This window comes from Botrytis deweyae (assembly GCF_014898535.1).
Source record: "Botrytis deweyae strain B1 chromosome Unknown BDEW_006, whole genome shotgun sequence".
NCBI lineage: Eukaryota > Fungi > Ascomycota > Leotiomycetes > Helotiales > Sclerotiniaceae > Botrytis > Botrytis deweyae.
Genome location: NW_024066213.1, coordinates 1,648,257 through 1,674,498, shown reverse-complemented (window position 1 = coordinate 1,674,498; position 26,242 = coordinate 1,648,257). Strand labels below are relative to the sequence as shown.

Below are 26,242 nucleotides of genomic sequence, written 5' to 3'. Positions count from 1 at the left end.
TACATGTGTAATGTTGGTTCCAATATATGCCGCGTGTTATTGAAGAAATATGGCTTTTACCCCTCTCTCAACGGTTATACATTCACCGAGATCCATGTCCGACACGCGATATGCATAGTTACACTCTTCGCCATATGCGTTGAAGCATGATTTGATGTATCAAGCTCTCTTCAAGACACTGCATACTCAACATGCAAAAGCGGAGGTTAATGTTTGTACTTATCAAATAGTAATGTGCATTAGATATGTATAGAGTATGATGTACGCCAGAAATGTATGCCCCAAGGTATGAATTAAAAAGTCAAAAGAGTGTGCCTCCCCTTTTCCCCACCGTTAAGAACTGCCGGTTTTCGATCCTTTCCGAAATAATACCCGAGCCCAATGTCTTGATACATGGCTTTCTCGTGCCACATCCATGATGCTTTTGCAGTGGAGGCATTGAACGTTTCATGTATGTTGAGATATGTATGACCACTTGCATCAGCAGCTCCGGCTACTACCGTCGTGTGCGAGTACTTGTCCGTTCCCGTTCCCTTTTCCTTGCCCTTTCCTTTTCGGTCGATTCCAATTGTCATCTCTGCTTCCATTACATCCCTGTACATCATCTGAGGATCGTGCAGATCCGCATCCCCCATCTGCGCACTCACATCAAACGTATGACCAGTAGCCCTCCCATCAATATGCGGCCCCTCACCCACTCCCTTCCTTGTCATCCCACCCCATTTCTTCAGTCCCGCTAACTTGATTGCCGGATCGAAACTGACAAAAATAATAGCCTGAGGACTATCATACCCCCCTGTTACATACACTAGACTTCTCTCATCGGCAGTACCTTCCACATTACCGAGATGCGTGGGCGGATTTAACAGCTTGTAAAGCTCGTCCAAGGCTTCGTTTGCTACTTCAGGATCTTGTGCCGGGGGCCAGTACGTAATATCTGATTGCTTGTACATTTGGCTTAGGGAGTCTTCAACATCAGTTGATGAGCACAGAAGTCCAGCTTTAGAGGGATGGTCCGGAGGGTAAACGAGGGGTGGACCAATTTTTCGGGATCCGGCGCGAAGTCGTAATCTCTGTTTTCCTTGCCAGTCGGTGGGAAGAGGGTCATCCACAACGTCGAGAAATGTGGACGAAGAAGAATCGTAATATCGAATCCGGGATTTGGCAAGTGTGAATGTTTGATTAGAAGATCCATCGTGGCCTGGATGGACAAATTGCGGGAGTCTCTTTTGCGAAGGCATATAATTTGGATGGTCGTCTTTCACTAGTAGTCGTAGAAGGGGATCGTCGGGGTAAGCGCTTAAATCGCGGTCATTGTAGCTGTTGCAATCCTCTGAGGTACTTGATTGTGTATTTGTTGATGAAGAAGGGCCAGCTGAAACAATGGAGTACGACGCTGTTGCCTCTGAAGAAGAGGCGTCCGACGCAAAATATAGATCATCATCCATATCATCGAATTCTGACGGGAAAATAATAGGGGTAGTATAGTAAGTGCGCTTGCTTCTGCTTGCTCCATGATACCATTCCTTTCGAGACTCAATAATTCTGAGTTCTCCGGTATTCTCATCCATATCAAGTCGAAGATTTGTCCATCGGTCATCGATTGGACCTTCTTCGTGCTGACGCCGCCACATACTCTGATTCTCAGTTCTCTCGGTCAACTCTTCACAAGGGGAAGCGAGGGGGAATCTGATGCAATGATAGAATGAAGTCCAATCTATCTCCTCAACTTCAAATGATGTCTGATTTGAGAGTGCATAGAAGTATCCGTTATTAAGCTCAAAACAGACAGTTGATCCGATTTCCGACCCTACCATATCTGGAAGGCGGACTTTGTGGTCGAACCATTTTCTTTCGGTAAGATTGTAGCCATGTATTACCCATTTCTTGTGATTGTCTGAGCCCAATTCCGAATGTGTGCCATAGTAGAGATATTGCCCATCGTGGCGAACAAACAATCTCTCTATAGAGTCCAATTCTCTTACAACAAGAATTTCACTAGTCTCAACGCTGAATGCAATGAGCCACGAATTTGCATCTAGGCCTGAGGTTTTGTAGACACATGAGATTATACTGTCTGAACAATACAACACCTGGAATATACCTTTAGTATTGCAAGCAATTTCTGAGATAGCACTACTCAACATTCCTGGAATGCTGACAACGGCTTCACGACAAGCCGAATCATGAAGATTCAAGACTCTCAGTTGGTCATCGAGAGTATAACACAAGACACCTTTGCAATAAAGATATGCATCCCCGAAACCAATAGTTGCTACTGAGTACGGATTGACAGTAGCGAAAGCCTCTCGCCTTTTCGCAACTCTCCGAAGAGCCGACGCACTAAGACCAGCAGTATGCTTATTTGACAACGCTTCATTGCAGAAGGGTATCTTGTTCTATACAGTCCTTGTCAGCCACCTACGTGGCACGCACAGTCATGTTGATGACGAAGCGGGTAGCTTACTTGTACAATTAATCTGCATATGCTTTCCTCAGTAAGTAGGTACTTCAATGCTTTGCAAGAGAGGCCCAAATTAAAGACATCGTCGAAATTGATGTTTGTTATAACATTGGATAGGACTTCATATGGAAGGGAGAGCAGATTAAACATCAGATATTTCCGCAAAGGCACTAGGAATTTTAGCTGCACAACCGATGTTAGCTTTTGGCCCAAGGACAATGGGGCAATTGATACCCACATGCAAATTGCGCACGAAAATCAAAGGACCGGAATAAAGATAAAGAAAGATAATTTTTTATCTGGAGAAAAAAGACTGTTGACGGGCTTACAAGGAGGCTGCGTGATTGTGGTCTTTTAAGGCGGGCTCAAAAGAGCCTCAGTGTGATACGAGAGATTCGGAACATTCGTATCTATCGTAGTTCCATTTTGATTGCACTGCAACCATCCCAAAAGCAGACATGAAATACAAAAAAATCGCGCACGTTGCGCAAAGAGCCTCATATTCCATCGATCTTGATTAATTAGGTTCACTACCTAGGCATTAGTTGCAGATTCAACAAGGATATAATTTAGTTGACACTACGAGGCGATCATCACATCCTTTCGGCTAAAAGTTCCACACCTGCTTTTGAGGCTCTTACGACCCTTTTCTTTCCGTGTATCTCCAGATTCTTAATTCGTTAAATCATATGTTTCTCAAGAATCGCGCGAAAAAAAGTTCATATGGCCAATTCTACTGCTCTTTCGTTATTTGTGGTGAACGACCCCTAAGTATTCAAAGTGGGACGCATATACATACACATGTACGCACACATGATGGAGTGTCGCTTTTGTAAAAGTATCCACGAGGCATCTCGTTGCCTCATCTAGCATGTGGGAATGAATGCAGGGGGAGAACTACCATGAAATAAGATGGAGGCTGAGTCGGAAGAGACAGTTGTGTTACACTCGCCAAGTGACATGCGGGACGAATCGAGTTTGACCTACATGCCTGCAAATGTCGGTTGTGACTTCAAACAATTTCGGAAATGTAAACGGGTGACATGTTGGGAATATGGAGTAGTTGTCTGTTGAGCCTCAAATTCGGACGGTTGAGACCAGCATCAGTTTAATATATCGAGTGGGGACAGAAACAAAACAATGAAATTGGTTCACCCAGGGAAAGTGGGGTAAAGTGAGGCTCAAAATGATCATCCTATCAAACAGTTTAAGAGGCGGTGAAATGATAAGAGCCGCGCTATCAAAGACACTGGTAACTTTTCCAAAACCCGCAATCAACACAGATCTGAGACGAAAACAGAATCGGTCAGATTGAGTTGCATCGCCAAGAAGAAGTTCGAAATTCAGAGGGTAAAAGAAGTCCCAAGCAAAAGAAATCCAAAAATTGCTCTTCGCTGATGTCGAAACGAGGACGATTTCGCAACTGACAAAACTCTTTCCAAGCGTACCCGAGCAGTATCGATAGTGCCATCTCTACTTAGTGATGTGTGGACATGGGAATAGCATCATTCTTCGAAAGCGAGATTTCTCAAGCTGTCAACCTCCCCTTCTTTTACTGACCTTCACAATGTGGTCCCCGGCTCATTCAGATCTTTGAAATTGAAAGTCCGATGGAGTTTCCTCGTATAATATTTCGTGGTGGTAAATTCAATAATCAGTAGAGAGATCATGACATATACTTCGTAAATATACTCGTACCTCGCATTTAGTTTGTGATCTGAGAGAACCAAGCTTAGGTAATTATCAATAATGCTCCTGGAGAATAGGGCTGTACCTTCCTATTTCGCTATAGTTCCGGAATTCATATGTGAAAGCGAGAGCCAGTAGAATGGCCAATCAGAAACGCTGCTCTACGATACCTACGAGATCCATGCAGTATAAAATACCGGTAGATATCCGATGCACGTGACACCCAGCCCCGTGGCGAAGTGATTACCTAATAAGTGGGAACATTGACTGAAAAGAGTCAGTTGAAGGGACCAAGAAAAAGGATCTCTCGTACGTCCCTCGTACGTCCCTCGTAAACAAATCCAACTTTTGTAGCGAGCCATTCCGAACTCCGTTATCTTACGTACTGTACGGAGTTCAATAAAAATGGAATGTCACTTGTCGACTCGTTCCCCCTGATGGCGGCTTTTGCTATTACTTACGACGTATATAGGTAACACCTTCGCGAGAGAACACTGACCGTTGTACAGCATGTCGCAGATTATTTCGAAAGAATTTCGACTTCAAACTTAGAATATGGGCCATCTACAGAACTTCATCTCAGGCAGGAGAGTCGATCCATCTTCGCCGCCACCTTATCTCCTGAAATTTCGATCCTCGAAAACATTTATCCTTTCGACAATATGTGTCGCAGTATTTACCGATATTTTTCTTTATGGAATCATCGTACCGGTCGTGCCTTTCTCACTCACCTCGCGCGCAGGTGTGCCTGAATCTTCGGTCCAGAGCTGGATATCTGTGTTACTTGCGGTTTATGGCGCAGCATTACTCGTTGGAAGCCCAATCTCAGGATGGTACGCCGACCACTCGTCATCAAGGCGTCTGCCACTACTGATAGGCTTGATCGCAATGGTTGGTTCTACGGTTATGCTGTGCCTGGCAAAGTCGGTCGCATTGTTGATTGTAGGACGCATATTCGGAGGGCTGAGTGCCGCCGTTGTGTGGACCGTGGGACTAGCCTTGTTGGTCGATACCGTTGGACAAGCTGAAATTGGAGAAACATTAGGTTGGGTGAGCTTGAGTATGACTCTTGGGATTCTAGTGGCTCCCTTGTTGGGAGGGATTGTGTATGAGAAAGCTGGATATTATGCCGTTTTCTATATGGCTTTTGGATTATTAGTCTTGGATATTCTCCTTCGCTTAGTATTGATCGAGAAGAAAATGGCTCGGCAATGGTTAGACGATGAAGTCACCAATTCTGACAGCAGTTCAGATTCATCAATCTCGCCGAATCGTAATGAGGATGCAGTTGTTACCGATGCACGGAATAAACACATTACAAACACGGATGAGGAGAAGGTAGTACAAAGCAACCCCTCAGGTACTACCGAAGCTGCGCCAACTAGTTCCCCACATATTAGCAAATGGCCTGCAATGTTCTCTCTTCTGAAGTCCAGAAGGCTCTGTGCTGGGCTGTGGGGATGTGTGGTTCAAGCATCTCTGATGTCATCATTTGACAGTGTTATTCCTCTATTCGTTCAAGATACTTTTCACTGGAATTCCGTTGGCGCAGGATTGATCTTTCTTGCTTTGGTGGTTCCCAGTTTCGCGGCACCTGTTGTTGGTTGGGCATGTGATCGTTATGGTCCACGTTGGCCATGTGTTGCAGGGTTTTGTTTTGCAACACCATTTTGGATTCTCCTTCGACTCGTTACGCACAATTCCTTAGAGCAGAAAGTTCTTCTCTGCGCATTACTAGCACTAATCGGTGTCTCCTTGACATGTGCCATGCCAGGATTAATGGCCGAGGTTACATATATCGTCGAAGCCAAGGAGAAGCAGATACCTGGTCGATTTGGAAAGAACGGAGCATATGCACAAGCGTATGGTCTCTTCATCACCGCTTATGCGGCTGGTACTCTCGTCGGTCCAATCTGGGCAGGTTATGTTGAAGACTCTTCAGGATGGGGCACAATGTCCTTGTCATTGGGATTATTCAGTTTGGCTGGCGCTGTCCCATGTTTAATCTGGACTGGAGGTCTCATAACAAAATCCAATGCTAAGACTGCAGAAGAGAGGGCGGCCAATCCTCTATCAGGGGTAACTAATGATACTCTAGCTACCCCAAGGGATGCGGAGGATATCGTATAGTAAGTTTACTTTTTTTGTATATATCTATCGAGAATATTGTAGATATGATGTGAGGTCGGTCTAGAAGATATTGTATATAGCCACATCTCTACATCACCTGTAAAAATATATATTATTCTAATTTGTAAAAACATCCAAGTGATATACTGTTTCGTGATGCACAAACACGTGTCACAATATACTCATCATCAACTTTGCCATTGTCATTAAATTGTATTCCTGGTAAAACACTACCCGATCCATTCACTCCACGTTCGTTAAACTACAGTCCTCCTGTCAATCGTCATCCGCCCACAAACGACACACCATTCCACTCAACCTGTTAAGATATCTCGATTTTCTCAGCACTGTCTAAAAGACATATACACATCTAATCCCAAAATTTATAAACCTACTCCCCACAATTCATCCTCCAGACTATCCACTCCGCATATCGCACAGGCCACTCTAATACTCTGATACTCTATCATCCAATTCTAATCGCCTGACATGCAAGTAATGCCAAAAGCGCGGAACAAATACACGAAGTCCGTTGCAAACATGAATGTATGAAAATTGTAGAATGAGCTATACGTACCTACTTATAGAAGTACAATGGACGAGAGAGGGTCACGAGGGAGTTAGATGGGATATGAAATAGAATGGTGGATTTATTCATTACTTATATTTTTGAATAATTTTGGGTTGGGGAATGAGAATTGTAATGGATAATGGGAGTCAATGTAAGTAAGATTTAGAGCGAGAGATGTTAAATTAGATATACCTAGGTAAAAGCGAGTAGCTGGATACTTGATAGGTAGGTCGTGTGATAAAAAATCCAATGTAATACAAAACAGTCCTTTCCAAAGTACACACTCTACTCCATCGGTACATTTATAATCTGTTATAAACTCGCTCAGAGTCTCCAAAACCCCTGGCTGAAAGATCCGCAGCTGGATGTTGGTTGTTGGTAAGCTCTATAAGAATAGGTACTGCAATGTACTACTACAAATGCCTTTCCTGATCTTCACGGCTTGGGAATAATCAAATGACACCCCTGCATTGTCATCTAGTCTTCGAATTGACCAACCTCGTTGCTTGGTCTGGTTAACAAACGTTTTGTTCTAGAATGGTATAGCTTTGCGAAACTCTCTCTTCTCAGATTAGATCCAATGTGGAGACTCAGTCTGGTACCCGAAAATCAAAACACCTTTGAATCAATGCGGTCTCGGGATTTACGACCTCAAGTATAACCAGCACACATTCCAAACTACCTGCGCTCCATAGGTTTTGAAGCAAAAGTCTGTTTTGTTGTCTTCCCGTTCGCATTGGAGTTCACGAGATAGGTGGTGAAATCGTCAATATAGTGCGCATCTCAGTTCGTTGAGTCTTTCGCCCAACGGGATATATCTAGTGGACGTAGGGTTGTGAGACCGGCCTGTGTGGATGGACTGAAGGGACAAATATCGAGAGGGAGGATAATTGGTCTGCGCCACATAGCAGGAGATATAGAAGGTAGTGCGGAAAACGAACTAGATCAAGTGGCAGGGAGTGAGGGGAAGACCAGGAAGTGATGAGGCGCTTGGTAGCATTAGACTGATTTGAGTGGGGATTCAGGGGGGGTTTGAAAGGTGGTACAAGCCTATCAATGAATTACAGTGGAAAATTATTGTCAATGAAAGGGCCTGAAGTTTCAGCTTTAATTCATACAAACGTTAGATTACTGAATTATCGGTGGTTCTAACATAGTGTTGGCCACAGACTGTATTGTCATCGTTTTGTAGATAGTGTGAACTGAACCGAGCTGAAGTTCGAACTACTTCCATACTTCTATCTATATCGTCATATCGGATTAACCATACCTTCGAGTGTCTAGGGTACTAGCAGGAGCTCAAGGTCTGGTTGACATCAATTTGTGGATTCCCTTTGATACATATGGACAATAGAAAATGCATCTATGTAGACGGGTAGCGATGGGCGTAGTGTTCATCAAGTTTATCACCTAGCTCAATCGAACTGCAAACTGGTAAGAGCCCTATGGATTAAAAACAAATTGCAACTGTAGCAGTAAAGAAGCTCAACACTTTAATTAGTCCGCACCAAGTCTTATTTTGACTGAAGACAGCTCAAGATATTCAAACACGGGGGCATACACCAAGAGCCGATTCTGGGGGTTGTTCCCCTGTCAACAAAGAGACAACGCACAAATTGGAAACCATGATACTAAATTCAAGAAAATAATAAACTAGTACAACGACATCATTGTCAAGCGAGTTTTAAGCACAGGGGTATCCAGCCACGTGGACACGGCAGAGGTAGACAAGCAACAACAAAAACAGGGACAGATCATCTCACTCAAAACAAAGCAAGGCTACCGGAATATGCGACTAGAGTAATAACGGGATGACCCTTGTCCCTGTTACGATGTGCAACAAATTTCCAACATACCGAGTGATAGGTGCCCTTTGTCGACAAAAAAAACGTGGCAGTCATGTAAAGCCATGTAATGAAGACCTAATGTATGTGCGGCTTGAGTAGATGTGCAACAAAACAAGATCATTAGATATGAGGTAAGGGGGCAGAAATGCATAATTTGCAGAAGATCCACTCGCTTGAGTAGGAAGGGGCATCTCGGCCGCCGATGTTGAGAAAAAGAAGGTAGAATTCCGGCTCAACTTGGGTAGATTCAGAAAGAAGTAAAAAACATGTGGAAATGCCGTTCATAGTGTATGTAAGAACAACATGACATTCGAAACTTTCGTGAACCCGGGCTGAGAATATGTACCGTGAAATTTAATTTATTAGCTAAACACCAGCCCGATATGAGTTTATCGATTACCCCTTGCGCCGGCTGGGGCATCCGTTCTTCTGCGTTTCAATACAGTCCCCATTGCATCTCTTACCTCTGGATCGGACCTTATAGTATTTTGTACAAGCCATTCTTTGACTTTCCCCTTTACGTCATTCATCGCCTGTGGATCATTGGCAAATGGAATCATTTCCAATGCGTGAAGTCGAGACGCATCGACCTCTGCAGCTTTTGCAACTTGTTCTAATCGATCAAGTTGCTGCTTCAGCACAGCTTCTGGGGTTCCGTTTTGTGGAGCTGTGGGTGGTTGTAGTAATGGGCCAAGCTGGGAAAACGCAATGTATAATGTGAGACTCGCTTTTCGAGCGAGTTGTATTAATTGAAATGGAAGATATGGTGGATGTGATGTAAATTTCGTGAGGATTGGATTTAGTATGTTTGTTGCAACAACGGGGAAGTATGGACGCGAAACTGTGTGCAGTTCAAATACGCAGAGCATGATTATGGTGATCCAGCGCCAGTATTTGCCCCAGTCCAAATAGCCAGCAAGACTCAACCCGTACATGAATATCCCAGCGATGCCGTAATAGGGCGCGATCGTCTGCATGCCATGGGCAAGGTAGTCTCTGATTGTTGAACAATGTTGCCACGCTATCACTTCTGGTCCAAATCTTTCGTATGCGAATCGTTTCGCGGGGTTAAGAAGTGTGTCTTGTGCCAATTTCAAATGGACAAAGTAACCCTCGGAGGAAGGGGAAGATGATGAAACTTTGTCAGGATGATGAATGGCTGCCAGCCGCCTGAATCTCGATTTAATTTCTCGTTCAGTCGCCGAATGAGAGACTCCCAGATCTTGGTAGAAATCTCTTGCTTTGCGAATGTCCCAGTCGGCTTCGTAGATTGTGTATAGGAGATATGTAGATATGACTAATATGTTTATGCGCCGGCGATGTAGGACCCATTTTGGGGAACCGGGTTGAGGTTTTGGATCGCCAACACGTATTGTCAGTCCGTACCATAAAGTTTGGACCCAACCTGTAACCAACTGGAGAGTCGTGTTAGGAAGCAGTATATGAATTGCATGGTTGCATTAGGGGACAACTTACATTAGGGAGGAAGGTCCAGCCAGCCAAAGAAAGAAGATTGTTAGACATCTCTTAGAACTTTACCCTCTCCGTTGTTATGTTTTCAGGATATAGAAGACATGTACTTGCAGAAGGAGAGAAAGTTGTAGTCCCTTGTGTAGATTTTATATATTGGAAATGTATCCGCAAGAGTAAAGCCACTTATCCTTTGTTTGCGACAAAAGGCTTATCTTATCGGAGTACGCTAGCGGCCGCAGTAAAAGTTTCTGGGGGAGACGTTCACGAAAAAAATCAATAGCCTTGAAAGTTAATAACAACAGAATGTCAATTGAAATGCCTTCACAATCAACAATCGCCGGGGCCTCTCCCAAAAAACATAAGAGCAAGTCGGAAAAGAAGCATAAATCAACAGATAGCGAGAAAAAACGAAAACGTGAGAATGGGGAAGAAGGACATCGATCGAAGAAACACAGATCCGAAAAGACGGCTACACTTAGTTCCTCCTCGATACAACCACCAGCTGAAATATCGCCATTCCATCTACAGACATCTTCAATCTTTTTGCCCTTAGCACCAGTATCTCAGAAATTTCCTCTCGAAGGTTTATGCGCCGAACACCTTTCTCCACTCATTCTCACATATTATCCTCCATTCAATGGAGTTGTTCTTTCCTACAGTAACCCTCGATTTGCCGAAAAAGCCTTTGGTAACGATGGAGATTCTACTCTTTTACAAAACTTGGACGAATATGCGGTCAGTTGGGCTTGGGTGACTGCTGAGTTTCTACTCTTCAAACCGGAGAAGGGAGCTTGGTTAGAGGGTTATATCAATTTACAAAATGAAGGACATCTGGGGTTAGTCTGTTGGAATCTTTTCAATGCAAGTATCGAGAGAGCAAGATTACCAAAAGAATGGAGATGGGTCGGTGTAGAGGACCAAGAAAAGGATGCGGAAGCCGAAGCTGAAGAAGGCGCAACATACGCTGAAGATGGAATTGGCTATTATGTGGATGGAGAGGGCAAGAAAATTGAAGGCACCGTGAAATTTCGAGTGAAGGAGATTGAATCAAATCATGATAAGGAGAGAGGGTTCTTGACAATTGACGGAACGATGTTAGATGAGGAAGCTGAGATGCGATTGTTGGAAACCGAACAGGACAGGGTTGGAAATAAAGACAGTGCTGGTAGACGTCTTGGTGGTGCAAAAGCTCTTGGTGCGACTAGCTTAGGAGTAACCATTGAACCCTCTGCCACGGAAGTGGACACAGGGAAGAAACATAGACGAAGAGATTGAGATGTTTCCTGAGTATTATATGGCGTTAGTGGATACCAGGGTTCTTCATAATGATATTATCTTAGCTAAAATTTACGCGTGATGCACTCTATGCGTATTTGCTAGTTTATACAAGTCCTAAAATCTGTGCAGCATGTGAAGAAGTTTCTTGATATCGAATGGCTCGTTTAAAGAGACCAGAAACGCTCCTAGAAAGGGATTTTCGTGCACTTAAGCGTCCATCGAGCTCATCATGAGCAATCTCCCAGGGAAATGAATATCTAAGTCTGACACGTGATTGCCCGTACCTTCTTTTTTATTTTTGGAGTTCGCGAAACTATTTTCGCGTCAAACGCCGTGCTTTCTTCCCCACACCTTCTCTGCATTGCATTTCCTAGCTAGGTACTAGGCAAGTCTCAAAAGCTTCAAACGGGTCGGGTCGATTTACATTCCTCATCGCCGACATGAGACTCCGTTTAAATGTGCGCAGGCACAATCTTCCTGACTGCCCCATTATCTGGGATGTCAATACCTCAACATCCGCACCTACAGTGTCAGAATTACTAAATGAAATTAATGATGTAATCCCCATCGAATCTACAGAATGGGGGATGGAGGATTATGCTGTTGAGGTGAAGGGGAAGGGAGGGCTTAATTATGAATGTTTACACTTTCAGCCTGTTGATAAAGTAATGAAGGAAGAAGATGAAGTAATGTGAGTTTGAGCTTGCGTTCATTACACATTTGCGAGAAATGTATGCTAATTATTACTTAGCATTCGCCCGCTTCTTACTAATGATCTGCGAGCGCGAAGAATATCTGGAAGACACCAAATTTCGGCGGATGGGAGACATTTGGTTGACGGTGTCGCGTTTGGAAGACCTATGTTAAGGAGACCAATAAACCGCCCGGAAATTGAGATCCCCCCTCGCAAACGACGCAGAATTACAATCGATAAGGATGATGATTCAGAGGACGCCGAAGATGAGCCAGCAGCCAAAAGAATTGCTTTCCGACCAGAAGTTGACGAAGAAGAAGACGACGATGACGACGATGATTTTGATCCAAATGCAGACAATCACGAGGATGGGGAAGAGGAAGAGGAAGAAAGCGACGAGGAAGTCGCGGACACAGAAAATCGACAATTAGTTATTCATGCAGATTTTGAGGATGACGATGAAGAGAGTGATGAGGAGGTTGAGAATACAGACGACCGACGACTCGTCCTTCATGCAGATTTTGAAGATGATGACGAAGAAGACGATGACGACTTTGAGCCAGGAATGGAGGAGCAAAATGAGGAAGATGAGGAGGATGAGGAGGAAGATTTTGAGGGATTTCAAGATGACCAGCCAAACTCAACCGCTCCCGACAACGAAACGGAAAAATCAAGCGATGTTGACGAGCTATCTGCTGCCGACAGGGCTGTCCTTTCAAGTGTCAAAAACCCATCAACAAGAGCAAAAATTTGCAAATTGCATACTGCTTTTCCCAACGCCTCCATGTCCGTTGTCAACTTTGTCTTAAAAGGTTCTGATGGAGACATATCCCACGCCTATGAGGCTCTGGTTCGAGGATACGTTCCTGCTAAGCCGAAGAGCTCTATCTTACAATTATCTCCTAATCATCACAAGTCACTGAAGGTCTCGTCTAAAGCCCAAGTCTCTAAAGGCAGTGAAGTAGGAGCCACATCCAAGCAAAATGGTCCGGCATCAACCAATAAGATGGATTTAGACGATGAAGAATCCGACTCGGAGGAGGAGGAGGAGGAAGATGCGTTACTTCAACACTATGATCAACACGGTTTACCCCCAGGTTCAATTACCTCAGGCAAAGCATTATCTTATATGGCTGAAGCTATGGAGGGTGCTCCCGACTCAAAGCCAAAACATACCAAGTTTGAAACCGTCCCCGCAGCCATTTCTACTAGTAATGGTAGCACCTTTGCAGGTAGCGGGCTTACCTCCACACCGGCAATAGATCTTAAGTCGAATGAGGACGAAATATCTATTGATAGTGACGATTCTTCAGAATCGTCTTCCGAAGCCGATTCAAGCAGCAGTAGTGATGATAGCGATGATTCATCTAGCGGAGACGATTCTAGCGAGGCTGCCGACGCATCATCCTCATCGTCTGATAGTGACAGTGATAGCGATTCTTCGAACGATTCTTCGAGTGATGATGAAGCACCGGAAGTTAAATCGAGTAAACAGGCCGCGCCGGTGTTTGAAGCTGCTAAGCAAGAGCCTAACCCACCTACCGACAAACTTGTTCCAAAATCACGAGTTCCTGTGCCTCCTAGACAGGGCAAGAAAGCAACGCACTCCAGAAATCAGCGTCGTAAACAGGGTATCGCTCTTGCCAAGCTTAAAGAGCGAGGAATTCTTCCAGAGGACACTAAAACATCTGAATTCAATCAGCTAGAAATCAATGATAGCACCTCTCCCGAAGACGCATCTGCCGCGCTAGAAGTATTGAGAGCCAACGCCAACTCTGTCAAAATTCAAAATGGAACAAAAAAAACACTCTCCGAAGCCGACGAGTTCGAGGCGCGGCGACGTGAATTGCTTGCGTCTCTTGCGTCCGGTGGTATCGAGGTGTCTCCAACAACTGGCAAAACTGTGGTTGATACTATGGATGTCGATGTTCCCGAAATGGTAAGCGGTGCTCCTAAAACTGGCAAAGATACATCCGAGAACCCTACTGAAGATTCCGACATCGCCAATTTGGGTCCACAAGAGGATTCTGACTCCACACCAACAAGTGAAAATCAACCAGCCAAATCACGACGAGCGAAATTGGATGTGGGTGCCGGTCGTCGATTATTGTTTGGTGCACTTGGTATGAAGAACCCCAAGACGAAGAAGGACGAGGACAAGCTTCGTAATGACTTGATGAAGGATGTTCGTGTTCCTAAAACTGTTAATCCACCTGAAGAAGTTCTTGCCCAAGAGACTGACATTCTCGCTGTTGATAACGATGGATGGAGAGATAAGGTTGCTGTCTATCGAGCGGTCGAATGTTGTCAAGAAGGTGTTGTATTAAGCGAGCCACCGTTTCCATTCGTTCAGCGATGGGATCCGCAGCAACAAAATCATAGAGGTGGCAAGAGGAAGAACCAGGCCCAAGGGCACAATGAAGATTCACAAGGTTCAAAGAAACGAAAGAGACGCAATGGAAAGCAAAACTACTCTGAAGAACAGGAGGAGTATTTTGACGAATCATACCAGCCAAGCTACGAGGAAGATGTCATGGAGACACAATCGACGGAGCCACCAGCGAGACAGGTTGAGAGTGTGGAGCTCAGGACTGATATGGGAGATCTTGTTCAAGAAACCCCTGATCTAGTCGAACTCCCAGAAGATCCAGCTACTCTGCCAAATCTAGAACTAAACACGGTACAATCTGGAATGATCATTGCCTTCAAGCAAATGCTTATGGACGAATCTACGAAATGGCAACCGCAGATTTCAGCTTATCGCACAGCCTCCGTTCTGTCCGTCGACGATAACGGTGATATCACAGTTTCTTTGGCAAGAAGAGACAGAGATTATCCAGTGAAGCATTACGATGAAAATGGAGAAAGGATCTGGGGAAAGTTTGAAATGCCTAATGAAGAAGAGGATGAAGAGGAAGAGGACAATGGAGAAATGGTCATCACCTTCTACGAGCTTGTCGAACCGAAGATTGTCGCCCCTGCCCCAGTAAGCCTGTCTACCGAAATCTCCAAAAATGGCATGGCGACTGATGATTCAGTGACTTTAAGCAACGAAAACTTAGATGAAACACAATGTTCCCATGTCACAGAGACGCAGTATTATGACACAGACCCACCAGCTCCTGCCGAAACTGCAGACATAGTCAGTACGCCACATAATTCGAAGCTGGAGTATCTGCAAGCTGAAGCATTACCGCAATCAATCACTGATAGTGCTAAGGAAAACATTTCACATCTTATCAAGGAAGCTGGTTTTCGCTCTAATGTGCCCTCCTCCATAGTCCGAGATTTTGCTCTCAACGATTTGGAAAAGGGTGAAGAAGCGCTTAAGCACGATGGAATGAGGACAGAGCCAATGGATGAAATTGATGAAACCTCGTTTTCGCCAAAATTCAATGGTTTCGGTTCGAGCTCACCGATCCGACAACCACAGTCAATCACTTCTCCTGACAGGCAACAATCGAGTTGGCACACTGTAGGATCTGAAGAACCTTCAAGCGTTTTAAACCACGATAAACCAGAAGTGTCTGCAAATCAAGAATCTCAATCAACTATTCAAAAGGACTTAATAACAGGAGTGCCACAGGTAACTCCAAATGTACCCAGCATTCAGACCAAGCCAACCACCAAGAAAATCAATGTTGACAAGGCTCAGGCATCGTGGGAAGCCCTTCAACCACGTAAAAATGCATCTAGTCCAGTTGAGACAGACCAAACACTTGACACGATTGAGGTAGATTGTAGAGCAGCAGACCCAAAGTTATCGGGGCAATCATCATTCGCAAGTTTGGTCACTGACCATGGACGGCAACCAGATTTCAGTTTTGAGAACATACGAAACCAGGAACTTCACGACGCCAATACAGATGTTACAATGGATATGGCAACACATGATGGTGATGAGCTTGAACTTCCTCCACACCGGTCCAATTCAACTAGCAACCCTACTGAGAACAATGATAAGGCTGTACCTTCTTCAGACGATTTTCCAACTGTTGAAGAGTTTCTCAGCCAGCCTTCGCAGTCTTTGAAGAAGCCTGAGGAGAACGCTTCGCAGCCTCCACCAAAAAAGCCGCAGGCTGTTACTAGGACGAGAAATACATTAGCAGCATTCGACGATACACAGTCTTCAGCAATCCTGGCAGGTGATAAGAGTAAGCAAGCATTGGTGGTTTTTGATGATTCAGACTCAGAGTCGGATACAGTGCAGGTGAAAGCCGAGATTGAACCAAAGGGAGCTGAAATTAAATCAAAGAAGACCATTGCTGCGTTTGATCCATCTTCTGATGAAGAAGATCAGACCACGCCTAAAACATCTAAAGCACCACAAAGCTCGCAATACATGGATCTGACCCTTTCAAGCGATGTAGAGCCCGAACCCGAAAAGAAGAAATTGAACGGTGAAGGCTCAAACGGGAATGAAGATTTTGAGGTAGGATGGGGAGCAAAGACAAAAAGTAATTTGAGAGGATTAAAGAGACAAGGAAGTAATAGCTTGGGAGGTGCAACAAACACTTCTCTGAACACCAAAACTTCCAGAAAGAGATCCTGAGCATGTTAGATACCGGAAATTCAACTCATTTCGAATGGTGTGCAGATTTAAGCAAATATTATTTGTAGAGAGAGACGTAGCAGAGGATCATGCAGCAGTTAGCAGAATAGCAAGCTACAACAGGTAGCTACAAAAATTAATACAATAACAGATAATAATTCTTGACTTTTGTTTTCGCATTCTCTGTATCTTTAAAACCCGTGTTTACATCGGACTTCATTCTACTTTCTAGCTGATTGTCTCTCCTGGTAAGTGCATAAAGGTGGCGCATGTATTCATTGTTAATACCTACCTTGAATCTACTGCTTCTTACATTTCAGGAGTGATGTTCTTCCTTGATCTTCCCTTCCGTTATCAACCCTATTCAAATGACTCATTCCACGCTGTTCTTTTGATTTCCAATATAGTTGTATGGAATTCTTTTTGTTTCGTTTCATCTCATCTTTGATGTATGCAAGACCTCGTTTAGACGGTGTTCAGCCAAGAACAATGCATTGGCTCTCGATCGTTCTTGATTGCTGATAGGGCTTAGGATTCTTCTTTTACAACTGTTTCTACCTCTCTCCATTCATTTTCTTTGAAGTTATATTTCTTGATTTCAAGATGAGCCAGGTTCATTCAGTGATACATTGATTCGCAAGTATGTAGGGATTTAGTTATACCGAACACATGTAATCTTACATCCCTATGCTATGCTGCGGATATATGTCTCTTGTCGCAATATCTTTTGCGTTACTTTTGAATACATATTCACGTATATAAGATCTTGGATGCCTTCTGATATCAGTTCTAGCTATTGCTTATTCCCAAGTACACATATTCAAGATACAAATTTCCCTGTTCGAAACAGTCGGTCCAATACTTCTACCCCTAAAGAGCCACCATCTCACCCCGCGCCACATATATACGGATTCTACCCCGCCAGTCATCATTTGCATTTACCCAAAGAATCCTGCTTTCGCTCTCGAATCGCATGCTCAGTCCTCGAAACTCCGTTCTCTTTCTCGACCTTTCGGTTGCTGAACGGAAAGCTTGAGTGTGAAACAAACAATTGCATATTTAAAAACACCCCGAGTCCGAAGTCGTCTCCAAGTCAGTCTGGAAGTTTAGACTTCCTGAAGTACAGAATACGAGTCAGACTGGGTTCAGGACTCAGGTACCTGGAAGAAATATGAAAGCTCTCTCACTACTCATCGTCTGGAGTTTCTTGTCGGTTATTATTGCTTCGTTATTGTCGGCGCCGACTCCGGTTTTCACGGCTACGACTACTATTTCTGCATCGTCATCATCGAAGCCATTCTTGGCTCGAAAAGATTGGAGGAATGGGAATCCTCGGGAAGGATTCCAAGTCTCTAAACCGAGCGAAACGAGTGGAGAAGATCCGTTAATCACAGTCGCGCCAAGTGCAGAAGAGATTCGGCTTCAGGAAAAATATCATCTGACTACTTATTGGAGTTGTGTTACGCTGCAGACTTTTGTTCATTGTGGATGGTATGTGTATTCTCTCTGTTGTTTGGGGGTGGTCACTTGGATTGGAGATGAATCTGGGTTGGGGTTACTGTGTTTGGCTTTTGGTTCTTGGGGGTTGAGAAGAAAGGGGAAGTGGGGTGGCGCGGTGCTGTTGGTTTGGAGTAGAGAGAAATAGATGCTAACTTGAGCTGAGTAGGCATGAGCCGATTCTTGCGGGAGGAACAGAGATTGCGGGAGCTTCCTGCGGATCGTGTAATGCTGGAAAAGTGGCTTTGATGGCGGCGGGAGCTGTGATGGTTGCGGGCGTTCTGTGATGAGAGATGAGGGTCAATGTTAGATTGGGGTGAGTTTGTGGTAAGCGGTTGTTGTTTGGAGGGATGTGGATGTGGATGAATAGCAAGATTTTCATAAAGAGGTATTGCTGAATATCGAGCCGGATATTTCGTTTTTGTGCGAATTAATGAGATTTTTGTTATATGGGAGGATTGTTGACCTGCAATGGAGTCATATTGTTTTCGGGTAGATGGTTACTTAGATACTATATATGCAAAGCCGGCCGTGTTGGGCCATGATAATACTAATTAAATGACATTTCATTCTAAGAAATCACTTAACGAAATTTCTAGAGTACGTATAGTCAGGATTACCGTTTCACCAATGAAAAGAGTTCACTGAGAACTGGTACCTAAGCCTCTCAAGCCATTGATCTTGTCATAACACTGTTCGTACAATTCTTGAGAAAAAGAAATCCACAGTAAAGGAATTGGACTAGGAGCAGGTACCTGGAAGCTGGCAAAACCCATGACTTTTCAGGCATGGATGGTTGAAAGGATCAACACTAATCATTAGCGAGTAGCCCATTAGACTTCCTGCACACATTTCTTTTAACAATTATATTTTTATAATATACTTAGGATCTCTCAAGTTCCCTATCACCCGCCCATGCCAACTTTCTCGTATCCAATCTCTCTCCCTCACCCCTCTTGACTTCGACAACTCTCTCTCCCGTTGCCCATCTCAACATCGTAAGAGAATGTTTTACAAAAGTATATTTACCCTTTCCATCCCATTTACTTTCCTTAATACCCACTTCTTCCTTCTCCGCGGTATTTGTCACCTTAACATTATCTCCAGTGATAGTGAAAACCTCAACCTCCCCCTCTACCCCCAATAAATCCGTCTCGAAACTCTCCTCCTCGCTCACATTCACAACACACAGACTAATCACTCCATCCTCATCGATACTTCCCGCTACATCCAACCAGCTCGCTCCTCCCTGTTCACCCACTACACTTCCCAACCACTTTGGCTCCTGAACTCCTTCGTACGCCCCGCCTCTCACATGCAGCCCTAGAGTCCATCCGCGCATATACTTACTATACAGCCATAATGGCCACCAAGTCGTTTGTTTAATAATCCCATCTTTACTCGTCATCAATGGAGAAATAACATTGACGCTCTGAGCCAAATTTGCCATCCCCACATATCGACTCTGTCGAATGAAAACATTCAACCATACACCAACGGCCAGAGCATCGCTTAGAGTGTATTTTTCTTCAGCTCCCTCTTCTCCAGGTGCACGTAATGGATCCCATACGTTCCATTCGTCGAAACAGATTTTGGGGACAGGTACCGAAGGAGGGATCTTGGCTTGGATGCGTGCGATTTGGATGAGGGAGGCAGCGGATTCGATGGCGGTTTCTGCTTGTAGGGGTGAAAGGGCGTTGGGGAGATGTTTGGATGAGGTGCTGTAGATGTGGATACTGTGCATGGTTATGTGGTGAATATTGGGTAGTAGCACGGTGAGATCCCAGGGGGAGAGACCTGTCTCACCACAGAGAATGAGCTGAAGGGATGGGTCGAGGAGATGGAGAGCTTTGGACCATTGGAGAGCCTTTTTGGCGCTGGATTTAATTAGTATTGGTTTCTTGGAGTGGGAGATTCAACGTACTAGTCTTCAGCAGTCATTTGCTCAACTTGCCACGGTCCCCAAACTTCGTTCCCTAGTGCCCAGTATTTGATATTGTATGGTTCTTCATGTCCATTCTTTCTTCGAAGATTGGCATAGTAGGTATTTCGAGTACCATTGCAATACTCTACCCATGCCAATGCTTCAGTCAATGTCCCAGTTCCCATATTGAGACAAAAATAGGGCTCGACTCGTTTTTCCTTTCCTTCTGAAAGAACACTGAGATAATGCATGAATTCATCAGTTCCTGGATGCTGTTAACTTCCGAGCTCAGATGAACAAATAACAGGGACAAATACCAAATTCATTCGTCTCGGTTCCTAACCAGGCAAGTTCAGGTCGAGCAGGTCGATTTTCTCTAGGCCCGATGCCATCTTCCCAGTGATATGTAGCGATGAAATTTCCACCAGGGTAGCGAATCACAGGAATATCGAGTTCGCGGAGCGCACCGAGGACATCCGTGCGGTAACCATGTTTGTCGGAGAGAGGGTTTCCAGGATCGTATATTCCACCGTATATGCAACGGCCCATATGTCTACTACGTGTGAGCAGATATAAAAATAGGGAAAATGGCTTTAAGCTGAGATATATGTATTCTATCTCCCATTCCACCAGCTCGTGATGTGGGGAAATTTTAGGTGATGTAGAATAGAATGTCGTGAAAATGACATTGCGTATTCAACCGGTTGTGCTGTATACATGGACTTTCCCACTCGAGAAGGTCTAATGTGTAGTAGATGACAGTATTTGCACAGAATGACATTTTTGACATTCTTTGAAATTCGAACTCTCTTGAAATACAGCCAAAATATAGTTCACATGATGGCTTGTCGCTTCAACTTTTCAACGAGCACCACCATATAGAGATGTTTTAATTCTAACCACAGACCATGCGAGTTTGGATAGGACTCTAGTTTTAGAAGAGATCAAACATATCCTCACGAGGATGCTGTCAAGTAGTCAAACGACACCAGACTTTTCAAGATATAAAAAAGTACCACTCACTCCATAAACCCTCCATATATCATAGGGTCTATATCAAAGTCAGTATACTTTCACATCAAACAACTTATGAAGCTCTCTCAAACATACCGATCTTGGACAACCTCCTCGACGCATCAATACTAATCGAAGGCGTCTCCCCATCGGGTATCCTCGTAAACGTCGTCATCGTGTCAATATCTCTTTCCCTTGTTCAGATCCGAGTAGTATTCCGTGCCTCACGGGATGAAACAAACAACACAAAGCGCTGCCCACGGAATCCTGCCATCTTAATAAACCTCGGAAGCGCATCTAACAAGACCTGAAGACCGTCTCCCGTCTCCACCCTCTCCACCTGACACAAACGACATCGACTCACAAATCCCCACGCACACACCAGAAAGCGTGCGGGTAGTCGGTCACCGTCCTGTGCGCTCATTGGTGCGCATATACGTTGCTCCGAGCCACTGCACCATTTAATCCGAAGCTGCACGCGCCTCCCGACAAGCGAGCCCTTCTGACTGGATGGAAAATCTCAAGCCACCAACAAGCGAACCGGTACGTCTCCGCACCCCACGCTGGAACTGGCACACCCTGGTCTGCTCACGCCCTCCACAACAGAGCAAGAGCAATCCGCGGTCAATCTCCAAGAGGGTGCTTGGAATCTTGGGAGAGGACGACTTTACCGTACATTAATCGAACGTGCAGATGCGTACCAATGGGCGTTGGCGAGCCAAAAGTACCCTTGCGCACTAAGATGCACAGGAACATGCTCAAGAACGAACCACAGCAAGGGAGTGGCTGGTTCCTCAACGCGGAGAGCTAGAAGACTATCGTAGAGTGCCATGTCGGGAGCTCCCAGGTGCCATTTCCCCAGGATCCCCGCATAACTAGCGTATTATCATATGGCATGTTGTTGGTGTTGCTAAATTGTGAAGTGAGGTGAAGCATATAAGATGTGAAGATTTCCCTTGCAAATGTTGATCCCTTCCGATCAGTATCTCTTCTTGAGAACATTTCTTTATTTGATACTGTAGCTTTCGAGCATTGTTACAGCCATGGTTCTGTCTCCAAAAGTCTATCAGGTAAGATTAATGTGTTGAAACTCAGTGTTCTCGATCTTTGCTAATACCGAATCACAGTTCCTCGTGGGTGTTTTTGCCTCTGTGGGTTCTATTCTTTATGGTTATGATCTAGGTACGTAGATTGTATACTCAAGATTCTATATATCAGCTCTAACAGTAAATTAGGTGTTATCGCAGAAGTCGTTGCAAGTGAAACATTTGTCGAACAATTCAAACCAACTTCAACAGAAGTGTAAGAGACCTTCCTCCAGTGACACGACACAGAACTAACTGGCTCAGTGGTATTGTAGTATCCTTCTTCACGGGTGGAGCTTTCTGTGGTTCTGGTCTTGCAGGACCAGTTGGAGATAGATTCGGTCGTCGATGGACCATCTTTGCAGGATGTCTTATCTTTATACTCGGAGGCGGTCTCCAAACCGGTGCACAGCATATTCATTATCTTTGGGCCGGTAGATGGATTGCCGGATTAGGAGGTAAGCTATCAAATCCCAGCATTCTGCGCCAGCAACCTATCACTAACAAACAATCACTAGTTGGTTTCCTCGTTATGATTATCCCCCTCTACCAAGCCGAAATCGCACATCCCAGCATTCGAGGTCGCATCACATCCTTACAGCAATTCATGTTGGGAATAGGTGCTCTCGTCGCCGGGTGGATCAGTTACGGAACATACATTGGCATCAAAGGCAACTCTGCACAATGGCGCTTGCCACTGGGACTCCAGATGCTCCCCGCCGTTGTTCTCGCCGGTCTCATTTTCCTCTTTCCCGAATCTCCCCGTTGGCTCATCGATCACGGATACCCAGACAAGGGACTCAAGACGCTCGCCAGGTTGCACGCCCATGGGGATGAAAATGATCCCTGGGTCCGAGCCGAATTCGATCAAATCCAAGACAGCATCACGTATGAGCACGAGCACGAGGCAAAATCTTACTTGGAATTGTTCACAAACAAGTCATCTTTCCGTCGATTATTCATCGCGTGTGCCTTGCAAGCATCGGTTCAAATGACTGGTGTTTCCGCAATCCAGTACTATTCCGTAAAGATCTATGGACAGATTGGCATTGTAGGAAGTGATGCTTTGAAATATCAAGCTATCAACAATATCATTGCTTTGCTTGGAGAAGCGTGTTGCGTTTTGTTCATTGATAAGTTGGGACGAAGATGGCCTTTGATTTGGGGCAATCTGTTTAATATGGTTAGTCATCCAATTCCTCACCTTCTCTACATACAAGATCACAAAATACTAACAATGGGTCCAGCTCACATTCCTCATTGCCTGTGTCCTCATCGCCAGCTTTCCGCCCGCCACCAACCATAACATCGGCGCCTCCTGGGGTTTCATCATCATGACTTGGCTGTACAATTTCTCCTTCTCCTGTACCTGCGGACCTCTCTCTTGGGTAATTCCTGCCGAAATCTTTGACACCCGTACCCGTTCTAAGGGTGTCTCGATCGCAACCATGGTTTCCTTCGCCTTCAACACGCTCATCGGTCAAATCACCGATATGGCCATGACCAACATTGGATACAAATTCTACTTCCTCTTCATCATTTGCAATTTCACCAACGCGCTATTCTTCTACCTATTCTTGCCCGAAACCGCGAGGAAGCCTTTGGAAGAAATGAATTATCTCTTTACTCATGCACCCATTCTCGTAAGTTCTTCCTTTTTATCACCAACTCGAATTACACATTCAAAAACCCCAAATCCTAACAGCAGAACAGGTTCCTGGAACAGACAAAGCATCGTACAACGCTGGCTACGCCGCAGATATCGAGCGAAGAGCTCAAGAGATTAGCGACAAGAACGGGGTTGACGTTGAGCACTATCAAGGTGACCTTGAAAAGCATCGCACTGGTGCCAATCCAGCCATGGGCGTGGCATGATTTATCAGTTATGAAGTTATGATAATATCCCTTATGGATATAGAGATTGGATACCCGAATATTAATATTAACTATTTATTGAATTGTTGAATTGGTGCTGTGTACTTGGAAGACATGCGTGATTCTTTGGCTCCCTGTCCCATGCGATCCAGTGTGATATGTATATACTTAGATTGAACATTGGGGAACACATCCTGCGGCTGGGTCTCTACCCATTGCTGTGCAAGATTGTAAGGATAGTAGACATTACGGAAATGACATAAAAGTATTCTTCTAATGTTTTGAGGTTTAGTTGAGAGCGTACCTATAATTTCTAGAATATCGTTCTGGTTCTTTGAGACTGAACTTTGTATCTCAACAGAGGCAAGTGATGGAATGGAATGAAATGATAACCAACACTTTAGAAATTTCATCGTCGTGTTGTATGCTTTCTCGTTGGATTCAAGCTGTCCATAATTCTCGCAGGAAATCTCGCAAATAATCACCAGTAAAGAGCATATGAACATTGCAAATATCTCTGGGTGGATACATATAATCAGAGTTATATATCAAAATTGTAAAAGCTTACAACTTGTAGATACGATGTTCAGATCCGTTCTATTGAGCTGGAATTCAATCAATTTGGACTGATTCAAGCGGTTATGGTGTACATCGCCACTCTCTTTGCAACGCTTGCCCATCGTGAATTCCAATTGAAACCTCGCTCTCCAAACACACTATTGAACATGAAGAACAAGAGTCTATTGAGTCTGGCAGAAGGTATGAAACTCTTGCATCTGGTATTGATATCTCAAATCTAGACTATGAAGCCCATCTTACCTGAAGCATGAAACACTATCTCTGATGTAAACACAGGCACTTGTCAAGAAAGCGGTGACAATTTGTTTACTATGAGACAATAAATCACTGCTAGATAATTGACTATTCTTCGTCGATCCTTTTGATGTCCATAATCTGCCAAGTTGTCGCAGTTTCTCTCCTCCATGTCCGGGCATTCGAACTCGAAATCTGGTAACAACAATTTGGAATATATTAACGAGTACGTCCATAAAGTGTACGTACTTAACTTCGGACGAAAGCGCTCCACAGAATGGAAGGACAATTCTGGTAAACCGTTGAAAGTTTGATGTACAGAGTGAACTTTGTATTATTTCCTTGCTAAACGATTTACAATGGAGCTCGTGGGTCAACGTTGCAAGCATAACTTTATGCTTGCACATACCCGCGATATAATCAACTCAACTCGAGAGTAAAAACGGGCCTTCCCTTGCACAGCCTCTATGCCAACTCTGTCAAATACGAGCAGCAAAAGTAATCGACATAAAAAAAACATGAAACAAAATACATACATGCCACTTGGATGCTTCATATGTCTTGAAAGCCCACCATATTGGCTTTCAATCAAATCTTTATAAATTGTAATCTACGGTAGATCCTCAATTTATATACCCTTACACCTGGTCCAGACCGATAGGATCAGAGTGAGGCAAGAGAAATCCTTGACATTTGGGTGATTGATGATTGAACAAAGTATGATGACATAAATGATTTACTTGAGGAAATGTGAGACTTTCACGGTTCTGCAAGAGGACTGTGAGGCTCCAGGACCTAGGTATCGAATGTCTTGACTCTTGAAGCTTTGGGGATGGCTAATATATGAGGATAAAGTAAGAATGTAGGCGTAGAATTGTAAAGAAAGTATAATGACTGGTAGGTACCGTTGTTAAGGAGGAAAGTACTGTATAGTCTGGACTGGATGTCAGTAACATGCGGATTATAACGTTTCAATAGTAGCAGCTTCGTGAATATGAAACTGTTCTAGATCCCAGAGCCTCCTTCGATCCTTTGTGATTATAAGTACCATTACCTAGGTAGCTTCCCGGCACTAGAATCTGAAATTGCGGTACATATTAATATTTATACGAGACTCTTTGGAAAAACCGATGCAAAAACCGATGCAAAACCCGATGCAAAACCCGAATCCTTCAATCACACCCCTTTACCGATACAAGTTTGAACTCCGTACGTACGCTTTTTTATGATATCAAATACGCATGTAGGGACGGACACGCATTCCATCATCCCGACCGGTACCTGCGCCGCCAAGCTTTACACGAAAAGATGGAAGATAACAGAAATATCACAGCAG

The 26,242-nt window shown here is 44.3% G+C and overlaps 8 protein-coding genes across 8 annotated transcripts; 5 read left to right on the top strand and 3 right to left on the bottom strand.

Annotated features, from left to right (window-relative positions):
- Positions 1–293: 293 nt before the first annotated feature.
- EAE98_003702 (uncharacterized protein) lies at positions 294–2,614 on the bottom strand (the record flags this gene model as incomplete). The annotated part of the gene is made up of 2 exons (XM_038951322.1): positions 294–2,399; positions 2,468–2,614. 2 exons carry the CDS (start codon positions 2,612–2,614, stop codon positions 294–296), a joined length of 2,253 nt encoding a protein of 750 aa, XP_038812786.1.
- A 2,094-nt stretch (positions 2,615–4,708) lies between these two features.
- On the top strand, positions 4,709–6,283 carry EAE98_003701 (uncharacterized protein; the record flags this gene model as incomplete). Its single annotated transcript, XM_038951321.1, has 1 exon — positions 4,709–6,283. One exon carries the CDS (start codon positions 4,709–4,711, stop codon positions 6,281–6,283), a length of 1,575 nt encoding a protein of 524 aa, XP_038812785.1.
- Positions 6,284–9,090: 2,807 nt separating this feature from the next.
- Positions 9,091–10,225, bottom strand: EAE98_003700 (uncharacterized protein; the record flags this gene model as incomplete). The annotated part of the gene is made up of 2 exons (XM_038951320.1): positions 9,091–10,116; positions 10,178–10,225. 2 exons carry the CDS (start codon positions 10,223–10,225, stop codon positions 9,091–9,093), a joined length of 1,074 nt encoding a protein of 357 aa, XP_038812784.1.
- Positions 10,226–10,477: 252 nt separating this feature from the next.
- On the top strand, positions 10,478–11,449 carry EAE98_003699 (uncharacterized protein; the record flags this gene model as incomplete). The annotated part of the gene is made up of 1 exon (XM_038951319.1): positions 10,478–11,449. The coding sequence occupies one exon, from the start codon at positions 10,478–10,480 to the stop codon at positions 11,447–11,449; it is 972 nt and encodes a 323-aa protein (XP_038812783.1).
- A 443-nt stretch (positions 11,450–11,892) lies between these two features.
- Positions 11,893–16,698, top strand: EAE98_003698 (uncharacterized protein; the record flags this gene model as incomplete). The annotated part of the gene is made up of 2 exons (XM_038951318.1): positions 11,893–12,143; positions 12,204–16,698. 2 exons carry the CDS (start codon positions 11,893–11,895, stop codon positions 16,696–16,698), a joined length of 4,746 nt encoding a protein of 1,581 aa, XP_038812782.1.
- Positions 16,699–17,572: 874 nt separating this feature from the next.
- On the top strand, positions 17,573–18,759 carry EAE98_003697 (uncharacterized protein). The gene is made up of 2 exons (XM_038951317.1): positions 17,573–18,189; positions 18,365–18,759. The coding sequence occupies exons 1-2, from the start codon at positions 17,870–17,872 to the stop codon at positions 18,480–18,482; spliced, it is 438 nt and encodes a 145-aa protein (XP_038812781.1). The 5' UTR covers positions 17,573–17,869; the 3' UTR covers positions 18,483–18,759.
- Positions 18,760–19,051: 292 nt separating this feature from the next.
- EAE98_003696 (uncharacterized protein) lies at positions 19,052–21,308 on the bottom strand (the record flags this gene model as incomplete). The annotated part of the gene is made up of 5 exons (XM_038951316.1): positions 19,052–20,072; positions 20,120–20,384; positions 20,437–20,672; positions 21,143–21,170; positions 21,230–21,308. The coding sequence occupies 5 exons, from the start codon at positions 21,306–21,308 to the stop codon at positions 19,079–19,081; spliced, it is 1,602 nt and encodes a 533-aa protein (XP_038812780.1). The 3' UTR covers positions 19,052–19,078.
- Positions 21,309–22,176: 868 nt separating this feature from the next.
- EAE98_003695 (uncharacterized protein) lies at positions 22,177–24,093 on the top strand (the record flags this gene model as incomplete). Its single annotated transcript, XM_038951315.1, has 7 exons — positions 22,177–22,203; positions 22,261–22,315; positions 22,369–22,435; positions 22,483–22,676; positions 22,737–23,401; positions 23,466–23,861; positions 23,932–24,093. 7 exons carry the CDS (start codon positions 22,177–22,179, stop codon positions 24,091–24,093), a joined length of 1,566 nt encoding a protein of 521 aa, XP_038812779.1.
- Between the last annotated feature and the right edge of the window lie 2,149 nt (positions 24,094–26,242).

Bases quoted from the DNA above. Each gene is read 5' to 3' on its own strand.
- EAE98_003697 (XM_038951317.1), top strand. From the start codon at position 17,870: ATGAAAGCTCTCTCACTACTCATCGTCTGGAGTTTCTTGTCGGTTATT. The intron at 18,190-18,364 runs GTATGTGTATTC...TGAGCTGAGTAG, and splicing joins ACTTTTGTTCATTGTGGATG to GCATGAGCCGATTCTTGCGG.